Source organism: Lygodium microphyllum, chromosome 6 (assembly GCF_053477565.2).
Source record: "Lygodium microphyllum isolate KBCC chromosome 6, Lygodium_microphyllum_v1.1.10, whole genome shotgun sequence".
Lineage (NCBI taxonomy): Eukaryota > Viridiplantae > Streptophyta > Polypodiopsida > Schizaeales > Lygodiaceae > Lygodium > Lygodium microphyllum.
Window position 1 is genome coordinate 171,300,969 of NC_141140.1, and position 18,429 is coordinate 171,319,397.

General features: G+C 40.5%; 1 protein-coding gene across 1 annotated transcript; it reads left to right on the top strand.

Annotated features, from left to right (window-relative positions):
* Positions 1-16,197: 16,197 nt before the first annotated feature.
* LOC148035411 (uncharacterized) lies at positions 16,198-18,166 on the top strand. The gene is made up of 2 exons (XM_087680409.1): positions 16,198-16,470; positions 16,875-18,166. Exon 2 carries the CDS (start codon positions 17,064-17,066, stop codon positions 17,811-17,813), a length of 750 nt encoding a protein of 249 aa, XP_087536535.1. The 5' UTR covers positions 16,198-16,470; positions 16,875-17,063; the 3' UTR covers positions 17,814-18,166.
* The last annotated feature ends 263 nt before the right edge of the window (positions 18,167-18,429 follow it).

Below are 18,429 nucleotides of genomic sequence, written 5' to 3' on the forward strand. Positions count from 1 at the left end.
CTCTCACTCTTGTCTCTTTGTCATCTCAAGAGTGTGGTTAGTCTCAGCTCTCATGCTTCTTGTCTAATCTGTATCCATCATGCTTCTTGTCCATGAGCTTAAACCTTCATAGCATAGCCATGCTCTAGATCCATGTTTATCAACAACCCTTAATACATGTCGCAATGAAATTGTCGAAGAAAGCCCAAAGGACTCTTAGAAAGGATGTCGTTCATAGCAAAGGTCCTTAGAAAGTAATAGCTTTTGTGAATTGCCTTGTAACTACTCTTGTATATAATTATGATGAGACCAAAAAATATATATTCAATGCCAATTATTGTAACTATATTCAAAAAATTAAAAGAGATATTTGCTTTAATATATTTTCATTGTATCATTTTCTCTCTTCTCTTTCATATTTGCAATATTTCTAATGCAAATGTCTATTCATTAAAGAAGTTAAATCAAATTTACACATAAGGTTGTATAATGTGATATAGAAACTTACATTTTTATTATTAAGTTCAAACACAAATAAGCTTGTAATTCAATATCTTCATTCTATAAGTCCATCCTTATTTGATGGAGTGTACATGTTGATCTAGCTTTAGAATTGTAATAACTTCCTCATTGAACCATATATCAAGATCTAATATAGGGCCTTGACTAAAGTCATTGACATTTTGTTGTAAAGCAATAAAATTGCCACCAACATAATGGCATCTACTATAACAAAAGGCTTACAATGAAATTTTGAGTAGCCATCATATATTTACAAGCAACAAATTCATGATCTATCTTGCATTCTATTCTAGTATCCCATCTTTTATCAACTAATTGCAAGATATGATCATATGTTTGGCTTTTCACTGAGAGCATGGCCTTTGATCTTATTATCTTAGCATTGGAAAAAAACTCCACAGCTACATCAATAGGCATAAACAAAGTGATTGTGGTTAGCCTACTTGAGATACTAGGCCTCAATGCTCTTTGTAACTTAGAAAACATTTTGCACCTATAGGCTCTCATTAGTGGTTGGACTTGGCAAAGGTTATTCAAATCTTGAAAACCCAAGCAAAGGATGGGGGGATATTTTATCTCAATGAAAAATTTATGTAGGGGCAACATAAGAATGGTTGCAAAAGAATACCCCATTCTATGCAAGTTGTGTTTTTTTCATTTCTTTATATCTTTCTTCTTGAACACAACCATGAAGAACATCAATAACATCAATGATACACTCAACTACATGTTTTCATTCCTCAAGATTAGATGGATAGGCATCTACAAGACAAATGAATTTTATCATAATTAAACTCAATAGAAAATTTGAGAAAAAACAAACATTAAGGATCAAATACTTACAATTAGGTATGTGCATTAGAAGTTTTGAGGTTCTAGGTTCTAAATGTAAACTCTATGCATAATAAACACATATAATATCTCGTTTACAATATTCTTGCTTGCTCCAAGCCTAAATTCCTTGATTTTACTATTCCAAGCAAAGATGAATAAGCTCTCACATCTTTTTCTTTTCCTATGTTGTCTTACCTGCTACATCGTGATCCAACTACCTTTACTAATGGTAGGAATCCAGTTTTCATCATTTTGAGTATCAACATAGAAGGCTTCTTCTTGCTAATCCTAAAGGTTGCTACTCTTAGAGATTGTATCTAATCAGAGGGAGAAAGAAAAACCTAAATTGGAATGTTGGGTATCAACATCTTTAGCCCAATCATAGTTACTCTTACCTATAAGAGTATCTCCCTCTCTATGCACGATCTCATAGGATTGGGTCCCTTGTAAGTGTCGCAAAACATGGAGTGTGTCTCTCCAATGAGCCTAAAGTGAAGTCTTAATGAAAGAAGAAAAATAAGCCACCATATAAAAAATGTCTAGCTTTGTATGAATGAGCCAGATAAGGTTTCCAATGGCATTTGAGAGGGAATCACTTGCTAAAGTAATTTTGGACTCAAGGTCAATGGGCCATGAGATAAGCTTGAAAGGATCCATACAAGAGTCCAATAGAAGCTCAAAGTGTTAAGTGCTGAAATGATATGGTTTTTGGGCTGATTTTTTGTTGTTTTTGTTGTTGAATAGTTGTTTTTGGTGATGGATTGTTTGAATTTGAAGATGTTTTGAAGTGTTTGGAATGGTTTGAGTATGTTTAAAGGGTTTATGATGGTTTTTGATGAGGATATGTTGTTCTATAGGGTTCTATAAATTTTTCTATTTGGTTCTGTAAGGTCTGATTTTCTTCTGTTTTGTTTCTGTTTTGGTAGTTGAGATGGTTGAATGAATGTTTTGAGAGATGGTTGAGGTTGTGTTGAAAGGTTTATGAAAGATTGAATTGGTTTTTGTTTGGTTTTTATGGTCTCTATTGATCTTCTATAAGGTTCTATGGTTCTATTGTTCTGTATTTCTGTTGCTCTGTGGTCTGTTTTGTTCATTTCTGTTGAGTATAATGTTAGATGTATGGATGTTTTGGGAAGTGTTTTTGTTTAAGTAAAGGATGAATGGAAGCTCTATTCAAGCTAATTGAAGTGAAGAAGTAGCTCTGCTGAAGATTCACAGAAGGTTACATAAGAACAATGACAAAAGCCAGATCTCACAGGACACTATGATGTCTCTGGTGCCCTTTCATATCACATATACCTTTTGGGAGGTGTATCCACGACCAAGACAGGAGGATTGAGTGCCATTCTTGAGTATTTTAGTGATGCTATGATGTATTATTGAGAGAGCAAGAGTATGTGAGAGAGAGAAGTGAGAGAAACTCAGTTCTATGCCTAAAAACAATGTATCTACTATGAGAGATAGAGAGAGAACTATGAAGACAATGAAGATGAATACTATGTGATTATTTCCATTCAAAAATGGTGTATTCCTTTGTGTTCATTGTTCTATTGATGGGTTCTATGAAGAAATTGAAGATTATGGTTGATTCTATCAAATCTGTGGGAGATATCTACTATGATACTGCATGAAGATTTATTCTTTTCCTTGTTTTGGTTCTCTAAAGAATGAAAAAAAAGCTTGTTGATGTTACAAGATAGATTTTCTTGCAGTAGAAACCCATTTTCCTTGGTGTTCCTCTTGGGGCTCCACAAATATATACATATGTTAGGAGGTAATGTCCTCAACAAGCTGATAAATCATGAAATCAATGAGAAATGGAAGAATCTCTAATTTTCCATATCAAATTCTTAGCAAAGGATCTCTCACATATGCTCCACCTCCTTTGGTAAAGTGATTAATATATGGGTACAAAGCCCTAGGAGCTTGATCTATGCCATAGAGAGCCTTCCATAAGCAATACACATGGTCCTCCTTATTGGGCATACTGAAAACTAGTAGGTAGGCCTCCTCATGAAGGACATTGTTTACAAATGTAGACTTTATCTATCTAGTACATGGGCCAGTAGTGGTAGGCTAAAAAAAGCCAAAAAAAAAACAAATGGTAGACATATGCATGGATAGAGCAAAGGTCTCTAATTAGTTTAAACATGTCTCACATTCAAAACCCTTGGCAGAAAAGCCTTGTCCAAGATTCTAGGAGCTAAATCCTTTTACATTCATTTCACACTTTTACTTTATTGGACCTAGTACCAACTCCCAAGTTCCACTACGCTTGATAGAATCAAGCTCATCCTACATACCACAATACCAAGTAACTTGAGAGAAAGCCTCCCCAAGAGTGGTAAGCTCTCTGTCTTCCAAGATTTGAGTCATAAGAGCATAATTTGCACAAAGTGAATACCCTTACTTCTACTGCAATTTCATTTAATGACATGGACCCTCTAATGTCTCAAGAAAGGAAGTAACTTACTAAATCTTGCATCAATATTTGAAATAGTAGAAATTGCATAGGGTTTCTTATCCTTTAAGGGAGACTAAGGGGTTAATGAACTTGTGGAAAACCTATATGTAAAAAAGGCTTTCCCTCATTAACTAGAGAAGGCTCCCCCTCTAGTGGCTCAAAATCCCTCAAAAAAGAATGAGGGGTAGGGGTAGAAGCAAAAGCCACTAGAGGATGGGGAGGAAGGGCATAGGAAGGTGGGGATATTGAAGGAGGAGGAGGAGGAGGAGGAGGGGGGGGGGGGGGGGTGCTAAGGGGTAACTTGGAAGGGAGAGATGGTGTGGAAGGTGGAAGAGGTGGTGGATTCAAACAAAGTTCACATAAATCCCTCAAAAAAGAATGGGGGGTAGGGGTAGAAGCAAAAGCCACTAGAGGATGGGGAGGAAGGGCATAGGAAGGTGGGGATATTGAAGGAGGAGGAGGAGGAGGAGGAGGAGGAGGAGGAGGAGGAGGAGGAGGAGGAGGAGGAGGAGGAGGAGGAGGGGGGGGGGGTGTGCTAAGGGGTAACTTGGAAGGGAGAGATGGTGTGGAAGGTGGAAGAGGTGGTGGATTCAAACAATGTCCACATAAAGAAGTAACACCATCAAGGGAGGAGTCAAAGGTAACACCCTCATCAAAAAAAAATCCTGGCTCACCACCACTTGAGATCATAGAGTTTGTATCCTTTGTTAGATATGATCAATGCCCCACCCTCATTAGGTGCTACCAATGATCCATGGTGCTCAAAGTTGTAAGGCCTCCATTATGAGGAGAAGCCAAATGTGAGCCCGGACATTGGTTGAGTCCTGACTTGTATATCAGATGAGGTCTATGTGACCAGATGGCAAAAAGGTGATCGTTGTGGGTCTAAACTTTGGGTTAGATGGAGTGGTTAAGCTGGTAGCAACTTGAGGCGCATTGCATCGAGTTGCGGTGTAAGACCCTGGCTGGGGGGTCCCAGGGGGGCCAGCAGCCCCCCTGGCGGGGGTCCGGGGCAGCGCCCCCGGCCCGATGGTAAAGGGAATATTCCCTAGCCGACTAGTGGACGCTCATATGGTAGGTCGGTCAGCAACCCCTTCACAGCCATCTCTCACTCATCTTTCACCCAGTCAGAGTTGTTCCAGCTAGCCTTAAGCTCTTCACCTATCTTCTGTCTAGATCGCCATCTAAGCTTCACACAGTGGAAGCGCACGGGTGGACAGAGCCATCTTTGTATCAGTTGTTTGGAATTAAAGAATTTATTGATTCTCCTCTTATCTGTTGTGTACTCTCTATCTCTTTCTCAGATTCTGTTCACTGCACCGTGTAATATTTTACATCCTTTGATTATATATGAACATAACCAATAAAAATGTGCTACTTGTAATTGATAACAAAGTTTCCCCAATGTTTCTTATGGATATGTACATAGAGATCACATCCAAAGATGTGGAAGTGGCCAACCAAAGAAGTCTCATATGGAGTCGTATCATGCAATGCAATAGTTAATGACCTATTGGGGATATGAAATGCCATAGAAATTACCTCATACTAGAAAGTGTGAGAAATCCCTTGGTGCTCAAGTATCCAATGGGCCATATCCAATAAGGTCCAATTTTGATACTCCATAACATCATTTTTTGAGTGTCTATTCATATCTTGATCTCATGCTACATACAAAACTTTTCAAACTCCTTTAAGGTAAACTTGCCTCCAAGATTAGCTCAAACCCTTAGAATCCAAAGGTTGTGTGTTTGTCCACAAACACCTTCCTCTCACAAAATTTAGAAGGCTATGTTTTTCTCCACAAACACCTTCCTCTCATAAGAGCTAGAAAATACATTTTATTTCAACTCTAAAAAATGAGGCTATATAGATCTAGAGAAGTCATCAACCAAGAGCATGAGGTACTTGGCTTTTCCTAACAAGAAAGTCATTCTCATAGGATCACAAAAGACAATATAAAATAGCTTTAAGGGTGGGGATCCCCATTTAGTGGCCACCTTAGGAATAGTATGTGATGTTGTTTACTTCTCAAACAACTAGGATATAAGGATAGAATTTTGGAAGGGAAGCCCAATAAGCTCTTAACAAGACACTTTATTGATGCTTGATGTATGGAGTCAAAAGTTTAAATGTCCATAATGGGGATGCTAAAGTAGCCCAAGTTCCAAAGAAAAAAGAGTAGATAGGGTTATGAGCTTACACATCCTACCCTCATTTGCCTATCCATAGCACATGTCCAATGGTTCTATCCTCCACAATCATTATTGCTTGGGTGAATACTACACAGCTCCCCATCTGTGTGAGTCCATGAATGAGATAGGTTGAAACCTAAATTTGGAACATAGAGAACTTTGGTTACATGATTCTATTTGCCTAGACTAAGTGGTATTGTGCCCACTTCTTGAACAAGAACCAATGTATTATCATGAACAGTGATGTTATTCCCTCTATCACATGTAGGTACACAAGACAAAGCTTCTCTAAAGAAGAAGAAGAAGCTAACACAACATCTTTTACCTTATAAAGATGAACACATATTGGCTTCATAGTCATGTCCGATGTAGCTTTATTTTCTTTTACGCCATCCATCACACAACTTGAAGATGGGTTACTTCTTCCAACATTTCTCTTTAGGGTGTGTAATCTACCCACAGTTGGGATGTGCTGTGTACTTCTCATCCTTCTCCTTCTCTTGCTCTTTCTTTTATTTATTGCCTTCCTTTCTTCTACTTCTAATTTCCACCCCCTTGAGATATCCTAGCCATAAAAGTATGCCTAGTAGTTTTAGCACCACTGCTCCACATGTTCTTACGGTGTGATGTTACTCCAAGGTCATAGGCACAAGATCCCAATGATGGTGTCTTGAACTCTAAAGGTGAGGAAGCTAGTATGGAAAACAACATATTTTGGAGGTAGTATATGCCAAAGAAGTGTCACAACCATATCTTTGCAAGATGCCTTCTTGCCAAGGGATGTTAAATCATCCCAAATCTTGTAATGTGCAAAGGTATAGACTTGGTAAACCTATGCCAGCCAAGTCCACACCTCCACTACAAAGCATACTTGGCATACATGCACAAGGATGTCCCATCAAGAGAAAGGGACAAGCTCAAGAATTGAGCTGATCCCAAAGAGTTGCTTCTTCAGCTATCAATCCAATATGGGGGGTCCTACTAGACATTGGACGCACGTGGTGAGAAAAGTCCATAGATCAAACATATTTAGGATGCACTTCACTTTATAGGATCAAAGGGAGTTGTTGGACCCATCGAGATGGCTTCTCTTGGTTGGGAGAATAGGAAGCACAAGCACTTGCACAAAAAGGATCGTCGTGGCTAAACAAGGTCCCTTGGTAGAGACTCTTGTAGAAATAAGAAGTGATGGGGTTTGTCTAAAACATGCTTTAATCTTCAATCCCTACTATCAAATCCCTCAGGGTGTTGGACAGGCAGTTGGGCAGGCAACAGAGCCTGCCGTGAGATGTTCTACTAGAGACAGACGTCCACCTGATAGATTTCAGCCCTCGATGCATTATGTCTTGGTTACAGATGCAGGAGAGCCTTTCACCTATGATGAGGCTATGCGCAGGGGTGGCAGTCACTCCTGGGAGAAGGCTATGCAGTCTGAGATAGACTCCCTGCATAAGAATGACACTTGGGATTTGGTTTCCTTGCCTACGGGCAAGAAGGCTTTGCCATGCAAGTGGATGTACAAGCTAAAAAGTACCCCTGGACACCCCAAGCTGGCATACAAGGCTAGATTGGTAGCAAAGGGCTTTAACCAAGAGCATGGTGTGGACTTTGACGAGGTCTTTTCTCCTGTGGTTAAGATGACCACCTTGCGCTTAGTCTTGGCTTTGGTTGCTCAACTTGACTTGGATTTATACCAGATGGATGTCAAGAGGGCTTTCTTACATGGGAACTTGCATGATGAGATTTATATGGAGCAACCTAAGGGCTTTGTAGAACCTGGCAGGCAGCACCTAGTGTGCAAATTGAAGAAAAGTCTTTATGGCTTGAAACAGGCACCTAGGGTGTGGTATCATAAGTTTGATGCCTTTATGCAGTCACAGGGCTACAGTCAGAGTGCTATGGATCTGTGTCTTTACACGAAGAAAGCCCGTGATGGTTCTTTATTGATTTTGGTACTCTATGTGGATGATATGCTGATAGCAGGGAAAGCTCATGATGAGCTAGATGCTCTTAAGGCTCAGCTCAAGAAGAGCTTTGAGATGAAATATTTGGGACATGCCGCTCACATACTTGGTATGCGCATTAGACGCGACAAGCATCAGGGACTCCTCTACTTGTCATAGAGGGAGTACATTCATAAAGTCCTTGAGTGCTTCCACATACAGGACATAAAGCCTATTGGATGTCCATTGCCTTCTTATGTGAAGGTATCACAGGCTGATTGTCTGCAGACAAATGAGCAAAGGGCCGAGATGGCTAAGATTCCCTATGCATCCACAATGGGCAGTCTTATGTATGCCATGATAGCCACTCGTCCAGATATTGCCTTTGCAGTTGGTGTTGTGGCACGCTATATGGCTACACCTAGCAAGAAGCATTGGGATGCCGTGAAGGGTATCATGAGGTACCTGAAGGGCACTGTAGATATGTGCATATGCTATGGCAGCCAAGATACAAGAGTCATGGGATACACTAACTCTGATTATGTAGGACATGTAGATAGTAGGAAGTCCACTTTCGACTATGTATTCACCTATGCTGGAGGTGCTGTTTCTTGGATGTCCAAGGTGCAGAAATGCACGGCCCTTTCTACTACAGAGGCCGAGTATGTTGCAACCACTAAGGCTTGCAAGGAGGCCATTTGGTTGGGTCGTTTAGTTGCTAACCTTGGTATTGATGCTATCCCTACACTGCATTCGGATTCTATGAGTGCTATTCAGTTAGCCAAAAATCCGACCTTCCATGCGAAGACGAAACACATTGAGGTGAGGTATCACTTCATACGTGGGGTCGTTGAGGACAAGTCTGTTGATCTTGTCAAGATCTCGACTAACCAGAATCCTGCAGATCTGCTCATGAAAAGCCTCTCTACAGAGCTCTTTGCCTTCCTCAGGAGGTTGATGGGTGTGGGATGAGATGACGTCTTTCCTCATCCTGTTGTACATGTGTACATGTTATACTATCTTTTTTCTTTTTCTTTTCACTCCTTACTGGGGCAGATTCGCCTTTAAGTGGGAGGTTGTTGGGGGTAAAGGCGCCTTTGCCTAGCCGCCCGTGTATTACTACACTAATAGTCACCCCACTGCACATTGCAGGTGGCAGGCGCCCGTCACCATCACTTTATTCTTTATTCTTTTAGTGACAATTTGAATAAAGGAAGGCCCGGTCACACATTGTGACTGTTGGAGTTCCCATTTCTAGTCTCTCCCTTTCTTACTCTTGCTCTCCCGCCATAGCTCTCAAGTCCAACCTTCGATCCATCGCTCCCTTTCAACATGTACTTGATTGGCGCACTGCCACTGCACATTGCAGGTGGCGGGCACCCGTCACCGTCACTTTATTATTTATTCTTTTAGTGACTCTTTGAATAAAGGAAGGCATGGTCACACATTGTGACTGTTGGAATTCCCATTTCTAGTCTCTCCCTTTCTTGCTCTTGCTCTCCCGCCATAGCTCTCGAGTCCAACCTTCGATCCGTCGCTCCCTTTCATCATGTACTTGATTGACACTCATAACAAGGCAATGGAACTATTAGTTTGAGTTACTCAAGACTGTCTTTATGAGTCCAAGCTAATCTATCTTGGAATGTGATTTACTTGAGTTACAATCTCTCATTCTGATAATGTATAGTGTGTTTGATTTGCATCCACCATAGCTAACTAGCTCTAGATCCATGTTTCTCAACATGGTATCAGAACCATGGCTAAGCTAGGTAGCTAGTAGGCGGAGTTTCTCCTTCTTTTCATGCTCTACAATCCTTCCTCTCTCATTCTCTCCCTTGTACAAGCCTATTTTCATTCCAGTATCTCAAGCTATCCAACATCCATTGTGCATACGAGATGAAGAAGCTCAAGGAAGGAGGTGCTATTCAAGGTGATATTCAAGAAGCTTGATTTGGAGTCTACATTGAAGGTATCAAGGATCATTGTCATTTCCATTTCCATCTTTTCAAGTTTTCATTTGGGAGAAAAGAGAGAAGAGGTAGACTTTCCTTTGAGGCTTATGAGAGAGAGCTTGAAGCTCTAATCCAAAACATCTTTTGCAAAAGGGCTTTTGTAGTTCACCCTAAGATACATTGCATTTGCAAGCACTAGTTTATTTTGGTCTATCAATGACCCAAAATCTACCGAGTGGGCAATGTCACCATATTTGGTCTCGCTTCTGCATTAGCAAAGGAAAAGTCATTGTTGAGATGCTTGGGATTTCTGCCACAGAGTCTTTGTGATTCTTCATGAGCAAGTGAAGCATCCATATTGATTTTTGATTATCAATCTTTATAGCAATGACGAGGTGCAAGCTAAGGTCAAGAAGTAGAGTCTTGGCAACATAAGGCAAAAAATTTGAACCATTCTGAAAAAGGACAAATAAGCAACAAAAGGATCATAGGCCTTTGCATTTAATCTCGGCGATAGAAGTAGCATTACATCAGGAGCGCAATCATTGATGACATCTCCCAGGATCATTGGCGACTGGATTGACGCTGACAAACACCACCACCGAATGCAGAAGATGATGCCATTTTGATTCATTGCCTATTGCTGATCAAAATACTATATTAAACCTTATCATTAAAGGTTTCGAAGTCTCCCCTATTAAAGCCCTATTCACACCTTGTTTTATTCATTAAGTTTTCATTCACACTAGCCCTTTCTCGAAAACCTCATTCACACACACCTCTGGCTACATTCAAACCTTCACTTAAATTCAAGCTTGGTTCATATTGTCATTTGCAAAACCTGGTTCAAATTAGTTCTTGAAATTGTAGTTGGGATAAGACGCTGTCATTGAGTGGAAAGCCAATCGATAAGACCTTCTCACACTTGAAATGATTTGCCTACACCATGCTCAAATTCCAATGCCATGTCAAGCCATGTACTCCAAAACTGAGAGCTATATAAAGGAGAAATGTGTTCATCGTGCATGACCAAAATGTTGCAATGACTCAAAAGCCACCAGAATCCTAAATCTTATGTATTCCAAGATCTATGTAATGACAAACTACAGCAATGTATCTATTTGTATCCATCTCAAACTCAATAAGAAAAAGGACCTCACAAAGAAGACTAGAGCACAAGTCAAAAAGCATTATGAAGGCCAAGAAGATCGAGGACATCACCAAAGGATGCTAAAGAAGCAAAAGGAAGATGAAGAAGATACTTTCCGCTGCTACTGACAACAAAAATTAGACCTATGATCACTATTTTTCTTGGGATATGAGGTTGATCGGGATTAAGACCACTATGAGATCCATTAATTAATTGTCTTAGTTGCCAGTTGGTTTTAAACACTACAAAGTCCTTTAAACAAGAACGATTCGGCATGTTGCTGCTTTACTTTGGCTAGGTTAGAGCCTGGGGGGTCCACTAGGGTTTATTGTATGGTACCACGTGAGTATAAGGGAGGGGGTTTATTTAAGGGAAGGAAGGTACATCTTATAAGGTAAGGTCCCATAAATAGGGGGTAGATAAGGGGTATTTTCATATATTTCTTGCATGCAGGTGACGTCTCCTTATTACTACTAGTGAATCCCCCGTGGGTTAGAGACTTGCACTTGTAGCTGGTCCCTCTTTCTTTGCATGTCGAGAAAGAGGGTCAAGGGGATAGGTTCTTCATATTCCCTCTCCTTACGCTTATTAGAGTTGGATTCTCCCTTTTTGAGGGCCATCATAGTCATGACTCGTTCCCAGATGGAGGTCTCTAGTGATGCTTGGATAACCTTACTTAGACCCTCCCTCTCTTGCTATGCGCGGCCAACTTCTTGTTTGTCAAATTTTGACTGGGAGATTCTAGCTACCATCTCAATTTGTCTTTGTTCCTCCTCATTGGCCATGTCTTCTGAAGATCTTTAACCACCATTGAATCCATGATACCATATCTATGGAAATTCTTTGATCATTGGACTATGACAACTCTTTCAATCTTAATTTGAGAAAAATCCATTGTCGAAACGATGTAGCATTGGAGGATCTATTTTTTAAACCATATGATTTGAAATTCTTTTGTTAAATTTTTGGTTGGAGTTTAGCCGAATGAAGGCAATTGGTGGAACTGCTAAAGAGGATTTAGCCTAGTTAAAACTATTTTTGCTTATAGATGAAATATGGTTGATTTTGGATGTGTTTGAAACACTATATCCTAAAAAATGAAGTAGATAGGATGTGAAGATGTATTGAAAATTCGCCGCAAGAGGTAGCATTATGGTAGTGTAGATTCATTGCAAGAGTAACACTATGGATGGTGTAGATTCACCACATGAGGCAACACCATGGTCGGCATGTACTCACCCTAACGTCTTGCCATCATGGCTTATACCCAGCCAATTTATAACTATATAGAGTGTAGATTGCCACTTAGATGAGAGATCAAATGTGTGATGGAGGTTCATCCCTTGTGGTGGTTTGAGAACCAATGGGGCTTTGGTAGTAACACTCAAACTTGTCCTAGTATACGAAAAGAATCGTCAGCCACCCTAGAGAGCTAGTAAGGAGGAGATGGATGAGAAGGAGAGAGAGAGAGAGAGAGAGAGAGAGAGAGAGAGAGAGAGAGAGAGAGAAGGAGAGAGAGAGAGAGAGAGAGAGAGAGAGAGAGAGAGAGAGAGAGAGAGAGAGAGAGAGAGAGAGAGAGAGAGAGAAGTACGATGAGGGAAAAAAAGAGGAGGGATAGAACAATATGATGGTGGTTATGGCAATAACAATGGTGGAGGCAAAGGGTAGAATGAGCAGACTATGTGGAACAAAACTAACAAGTTGCCAAAAAAAGCTCACTCCTTGCACACACTCTTTCTGCTTAATCAAGTATATGCATGCCTATTGCTTCTTCTTTGCAGTAAGGCTCCTAATGTTTTAGTTGACCACCATTAATTTCTTAGAGGCCTTTGTCCATCACAATCACAATAGGGGGCTTGCACATTATGGTAAAATCACTTGAAAGTAAAAGCTTGAGATGTCCTTGCCAAATTCTTGAGGTGTGTCTTCTTTTTCCCAACTCTAGGATCTTTGTTTTGAAAGATTATTTCATGTAATGGAATATAACTCTCTACACAAGTATAAAAGGATAAAAGAGAACAAACTATCTTCTCTATTACCAAATTGATACAATTGATAATTGAAGGCTCTATCCCTACATGTATTGCTATGAGCTTTGATGGTGATCTAGATAGATATTGGATGGAGGACAATAACTGTAGAAGGTACAAGGACTCAATGGCTATGTTTTACAAGAGGGTAACATTACCCTTGTAAATATAGTGCTGGAGGTCGACTAGTCATAAATGCATGTGGGTAGTTCACCTTGTTTCATCCCTTGCTCAATCCAATCAATCATGAGTCACTACCCACATATATGGCATATAATAGTCTATGTAATATGTAAGCAATATTCCCTATATTGTTGGGCCACTTGCTTTTGTCCCTAAACCCTTGCCATAGGGGTTCTTGGCCCCCTAGCAATCTTATATCCCATAGACAAGGTGCATTGATAACTCATCGCCTAATGTATACCACTACCTTCATTAGCTCTTTTCCACTTGATCCTATGGTCAAGTCCACATAGACTATCCCATGACCATCTAGTCTTCAAGGTTAAAACCCTTCTAGTATCTCAACTAGGAAGCTTACCAATGCCCAATGTCCATTATGACTTCTTCTCATTTGGCAACCTTATAACATTTGGTACTTGCAGCATAGGCAAGTAACCAAGAGGTGGGCATTTGAGTGATGTCCAATATGTTCTCTGTATCAACATATCTTTTGCCATTAGCATGCCTTTGCCAATTCCTCCTTTCTTCTTCCTTGACCAGCGGCTCATGTTGCTTCAAGCTACTCTCAATGTTTTCCTTATTGGGCTTCTACATTGTTGGGTTGTCTCCCTTCTAAGTATTTTCCTATACCCTAGCCTCCTCTTGCTAATCATTTTACTACTTTTTTTGGGGGCAAGCTCTTAGCAATTGACTAGATTCATGGCAATGATAAAAACCATTTGTAGATTGTGAAAACCTAACTTCACATACAATTTCAAACCCACTCCTATCTTGAAGCTCCAAAGAGTCAAGAGGTTTGACATGTCACTCCTATAGGATGCAAGTTCTCTACTCGTCCCTAGTGTTAGATGGTACTCGGGGCACATAGAAAACCTACATAGTATTGCAACAATGTTGCTACTCTCAGTTTCTAGAACTACATGTAGATTTGGGAATGAAACCCATGAAGCACTCCATTGGGGGAGAATGTTGCCAATGATAGTAGATAGTAGATTAAGTTTCCCTTGAATCCCATAGAACATGATAGTACCCAATCTCTTTCTTATTGAGTCCTAGCAATACTGGATGGTTCCAATGAACTTGTAATAACAAAGAGAAACATGTGATTGATAGCTTCCATTAAACTATTGCTGAATTTCTATTTTTTGGATACCCTTCCCATGAAATTAAAAAAACAACAAGAGTAGTAGCAAAATCAAAGTATTGAGCATAGATTGCATCCATTGGTAGCATGATGCATGCCTTGTGGAATTTTTTCTTTGTAGTTGCAAATTGTTTATTCTTCTCTACATTAAGCTTTTGCATGTTTGTGACAACCAAGGCAATATCCATGGCCTCTAGACCTATCAACTTATCTTTGAGATCTGAAGCATAGGATTCTACTTCCATTTACATGCCTTAATTTGTTTTTTGTTGCAACAAGATGATCTTTTTGGTATCCTCTCCTCTTTTCCCATGTATGCATGTAGGGTGAGGATGGTCCCTATGTGCCATTGCCCTTCTTGCACAAGTGCTGTCTATGCTCTCTATTTAGGAGCTCTCCTATTATGTACGTTGTTTTATTTCTTGAAAGCCCCTTATTCTTAATTGATTTTTATGATGCATAGGAAGCATCAATCTTCCTTTAGAGAGAAACATAGAGATAAGACAAATTTAATCAAAGTTTTCATATGATTAGTACAATCATCAACATGAGCAAACTTGCAACATGCAACAATTGCAAAGCTCATCATTTGTGAATAAATTCCCCATTATGTGTGCATCTAGTGTGGCATTTACAGGTTATTAGATTCTAAATTGCCTTCTTTGTTCAAATTCCCCCCTTCGATAAGGGTATGGGCTTTGTAGCTATACCATGGTGTTGGAGCTAGAAACACCTATATGGTGAGTAGTAGTCACTTAAGCCCTACTTGGGATGTGCTTTTATATATGATTCCCTATGCTCAGTGGTGGTGAATCCTCACATGTGCAACATCACGAGGGTGTAGTCCTGAGATGTGTCTCAATGTTGTATCTTTCTATATGATGAATACAAAGGATTCCTTATTGATATATCTTGTGTGGCTTTTCGATGTGCCATTTCCATGTCTCATTGATAGGTTATTATTCAAAGTCCTGTGAAGATTCGTAACACTTGGTTATGAAAAAGAATAAAAAGAACAGAGTCTCGATGGGGTAGACCTTGGCCAGCTTGATAGAAAAAGGTGTGTTAAGACTCCCAAGTCATAGTGCGGTAGACACTAACTAACTTGATAGAAAAGGTTGTGTTAAGGCTCTGCTTATGACTCTAGTAGACATTGACCGACTTGATAGAATGAGTTGTGTTAAGACCATGGAATGAAACAAGGAAACACCCCTTAGATTGCTAAGGACAATAGTCCACTAACTAGGGGGGTGACTATAAGGGTATGGGCTTTGTAGTTATACCATGGTGTTGGAGCTAGAAACACCGAGATAGGGAGTAGTAGTCACTCAAGCCCTACTTGGGATATGCTTTTAGTGGTGAACCCTCACATGTGCGCCATCACAAGTGTGTAGTCCTGAGATGTGCCTCAATGTTGTATCTTTCTATATCATGAGTACAAATGATTCCTTATTGATATATCTTATGTGGCTTTCCACTGTGCCATTTCTGTACCTCATGACAAGCTATGATTCGAAGACTTGTGAAGGTTTGTAAGCCTCTCCCCCCCTCCCCCATCTTCATACACCCCCAAACTAATGATTAACGAAGAGCTGCATTTGACCATATCCTCAAAAGGAGGAGGAAAGTCAAAATTTTCAACCTATGTGTAGTATTTCCCATACATAACTTGTAATTTCATGCAACAATGCACCCTAAAAGAGGATCCCCCTTGAGAAGAGCACCCAAAGGTAACCAAATTTTGGGTCATGTTTTTAGTCTACTTATGAACACAAAGCATTTTTTGTAGCATGCAACAATTGCTCCCCAAACCGACAAGGTTGAAGGTCCTTGTATCGATCGCTATATAGGAAAGTTCTCTGCTAACACACAACTTCAGAAAATTGCCGATAGAAAAGACATTAACGCAAACACACACACACACACACACACACAGAGGAATGCAGGAAGGCAGGGAAGGGTGCTGGGGTGAGCGATGAGCGATGCTGCGTGTGATCTGGTTCGAGTCGCCGCACGCTCAACTCAGTGTCAGCTCTTGCCAGAACGACTCAAGCTGCCCATCTTCGATTGCAAGGTTGGTTCACGGATCGTTGCTGCGTTTGCTTGCTTGCTTCCTTTACTGTTTCAAACTCGAGCCCAGCTCATGTTTGTGGCCCCCCTGCCGCTTTCGAGTGGCTGTGATCCTTCGTTTTTGTATGGAAGATGCTGCGAGAGCGCATCGTTTCAGTCCCGTTGAACGGAGTGTTCTCCTGCATTTCCAGGTTATCGTGTTTTTTGATGCTACAGGATTCTTTCTAGGGTATCAGGTTTTAATACAGTGTTCTCTGTCTTATGATAGTTTGATTGTTACAGCTTGCTTTCTAGGGTACCGCATTTACTGTTTCGCTGTCTTATCATTTTTGATTGCTGCAGCGTTGCTTTTTATGGTATCAGATTTACTGTGTTGCTGTCTTATAATTTCCATATGCTTTCATTCAGATCTGGCTGCTTGGGCAGCTTGTGATGTTCTTCTTCACTTCTGGCTAGTCACTTTTCCCAAAGATCCGTAGTACGAATCAGTAGATCAGATCTTCGACTCCTTGTTCGCCATCTCAGAACTTGCGTCAAACTCTGTAGGGATTTGAGCTCTCGGTTCCTGGATCTCAAGCTTTATCTTTGCCCTGCACAATGAACGGACAGAGGGGCCTGCCAGGGCCTTTTGAACCACATGTGGGGATTGGTGTTCCTCAGCAGGGAAAGCCCTCCTTTCAGCCAGTCCAGAGACCCTTTTCCATGCCGGCTGGCACAGCAGGAACTGGTGGCCCAAATCTGCCATTTCTATCATTTGATTTAAGCTCAGCTTCATCTTCATTTACCACACCACCTGGAGGTGTGATCAGAAACTCAGGTTTGTTCGAGGACGAGCCTCCCCTTCTGGAAGAATTAGGCATCAACACATCAGAGGTTCTGAAAAAGACAAGATCTGTACTAAATCCCATCCGACTAAATGCTGAACTTCACGAGGATGCAGACCTGTCGGGACCTGTACTCTTCTTTCTGCTGTTTGGGCTTTTCCAGTTGCTTGCTGGAAAGGTGCAGTTTGGTGTTATTTTGGGATGGCTCGCAGTTTCATCACTGTTTCTGTACACAGTTTTCAATCTATTGGTGGGACAAAATGGCAATGTGGACTTGTATCGGTGCCTAAGCTTGGTGGGATATTGTCTTCTACCAATGGTGGTTTTTTCTGCATTTTCTATCTTTGTCCCACGCAAGGGACCCACACTTTTTGCCATTGCAAGTCTTGCAATAATTTGGAGCACAAGGGCTTGCACTAACTTACTGGTTTCAGCAGCACCACATGCAGAAGAACATAGGAGCCTTGTTGCATATGCAACTGGATTGATATACACAGCATTCTCTCTGTTAGTACTCTTTTAGTGTTAGATTCACAATGGGATTTGATCAAAGCTTTGTTCATAGCTGCCTCAAGATGGCTGCATATGGTTTGTACATGTTTGGTGTTCACCCAACCAACCTGCATTTTGAAGTCCTGAGCATGTACCCTAAGGAGGCTTTTGGAAGAAGTGGCAGCTCAAGGAAAGTATATAAAATGTTATGCAAAACATGCTGTCATTGTTACATTCATGGACCTTACTCAAGGTCACTGGAAAACAATATTCTCAACACTACGACTTGTATGTTGTTTCAGTATGGGCAGGCATGTCTCTGAAGGGATTGCTTTTCCTACTTTATCTGTTTCTAATATCTAATGCCTTATTGGTTCTCGCTTATCATTGGGTTAAAGATTCTTGAGCATATTTAACCATGTTCTACTAGACTGAATTAAAGGTGCTTCTTGATGCTTTATATGTTGTGGAAATACTATTTCTGGCTCATCTTTTGGCTCAAAATTAACACATGCTTTCCCCAATCTCTTTTCAGCTCTCCTTACAGATGGGACAGTGGGTGAAATACTCACTAAATTAGTGTTTATCGGTTGAAGGTTGATTAAATGTGCTATGTTACCAAGTGGTTCACTGATAAAACCCATAAT

Excerpts from the sequence above, each read along its gene's own strand:
- LOC148035411 (XM_087680409.1), top strand. The coding sequence starts at position 17,064 with ATGAACGGACAGAGGGGCCTGCCAGGGCCTTTTGAACCACATGTGGGG.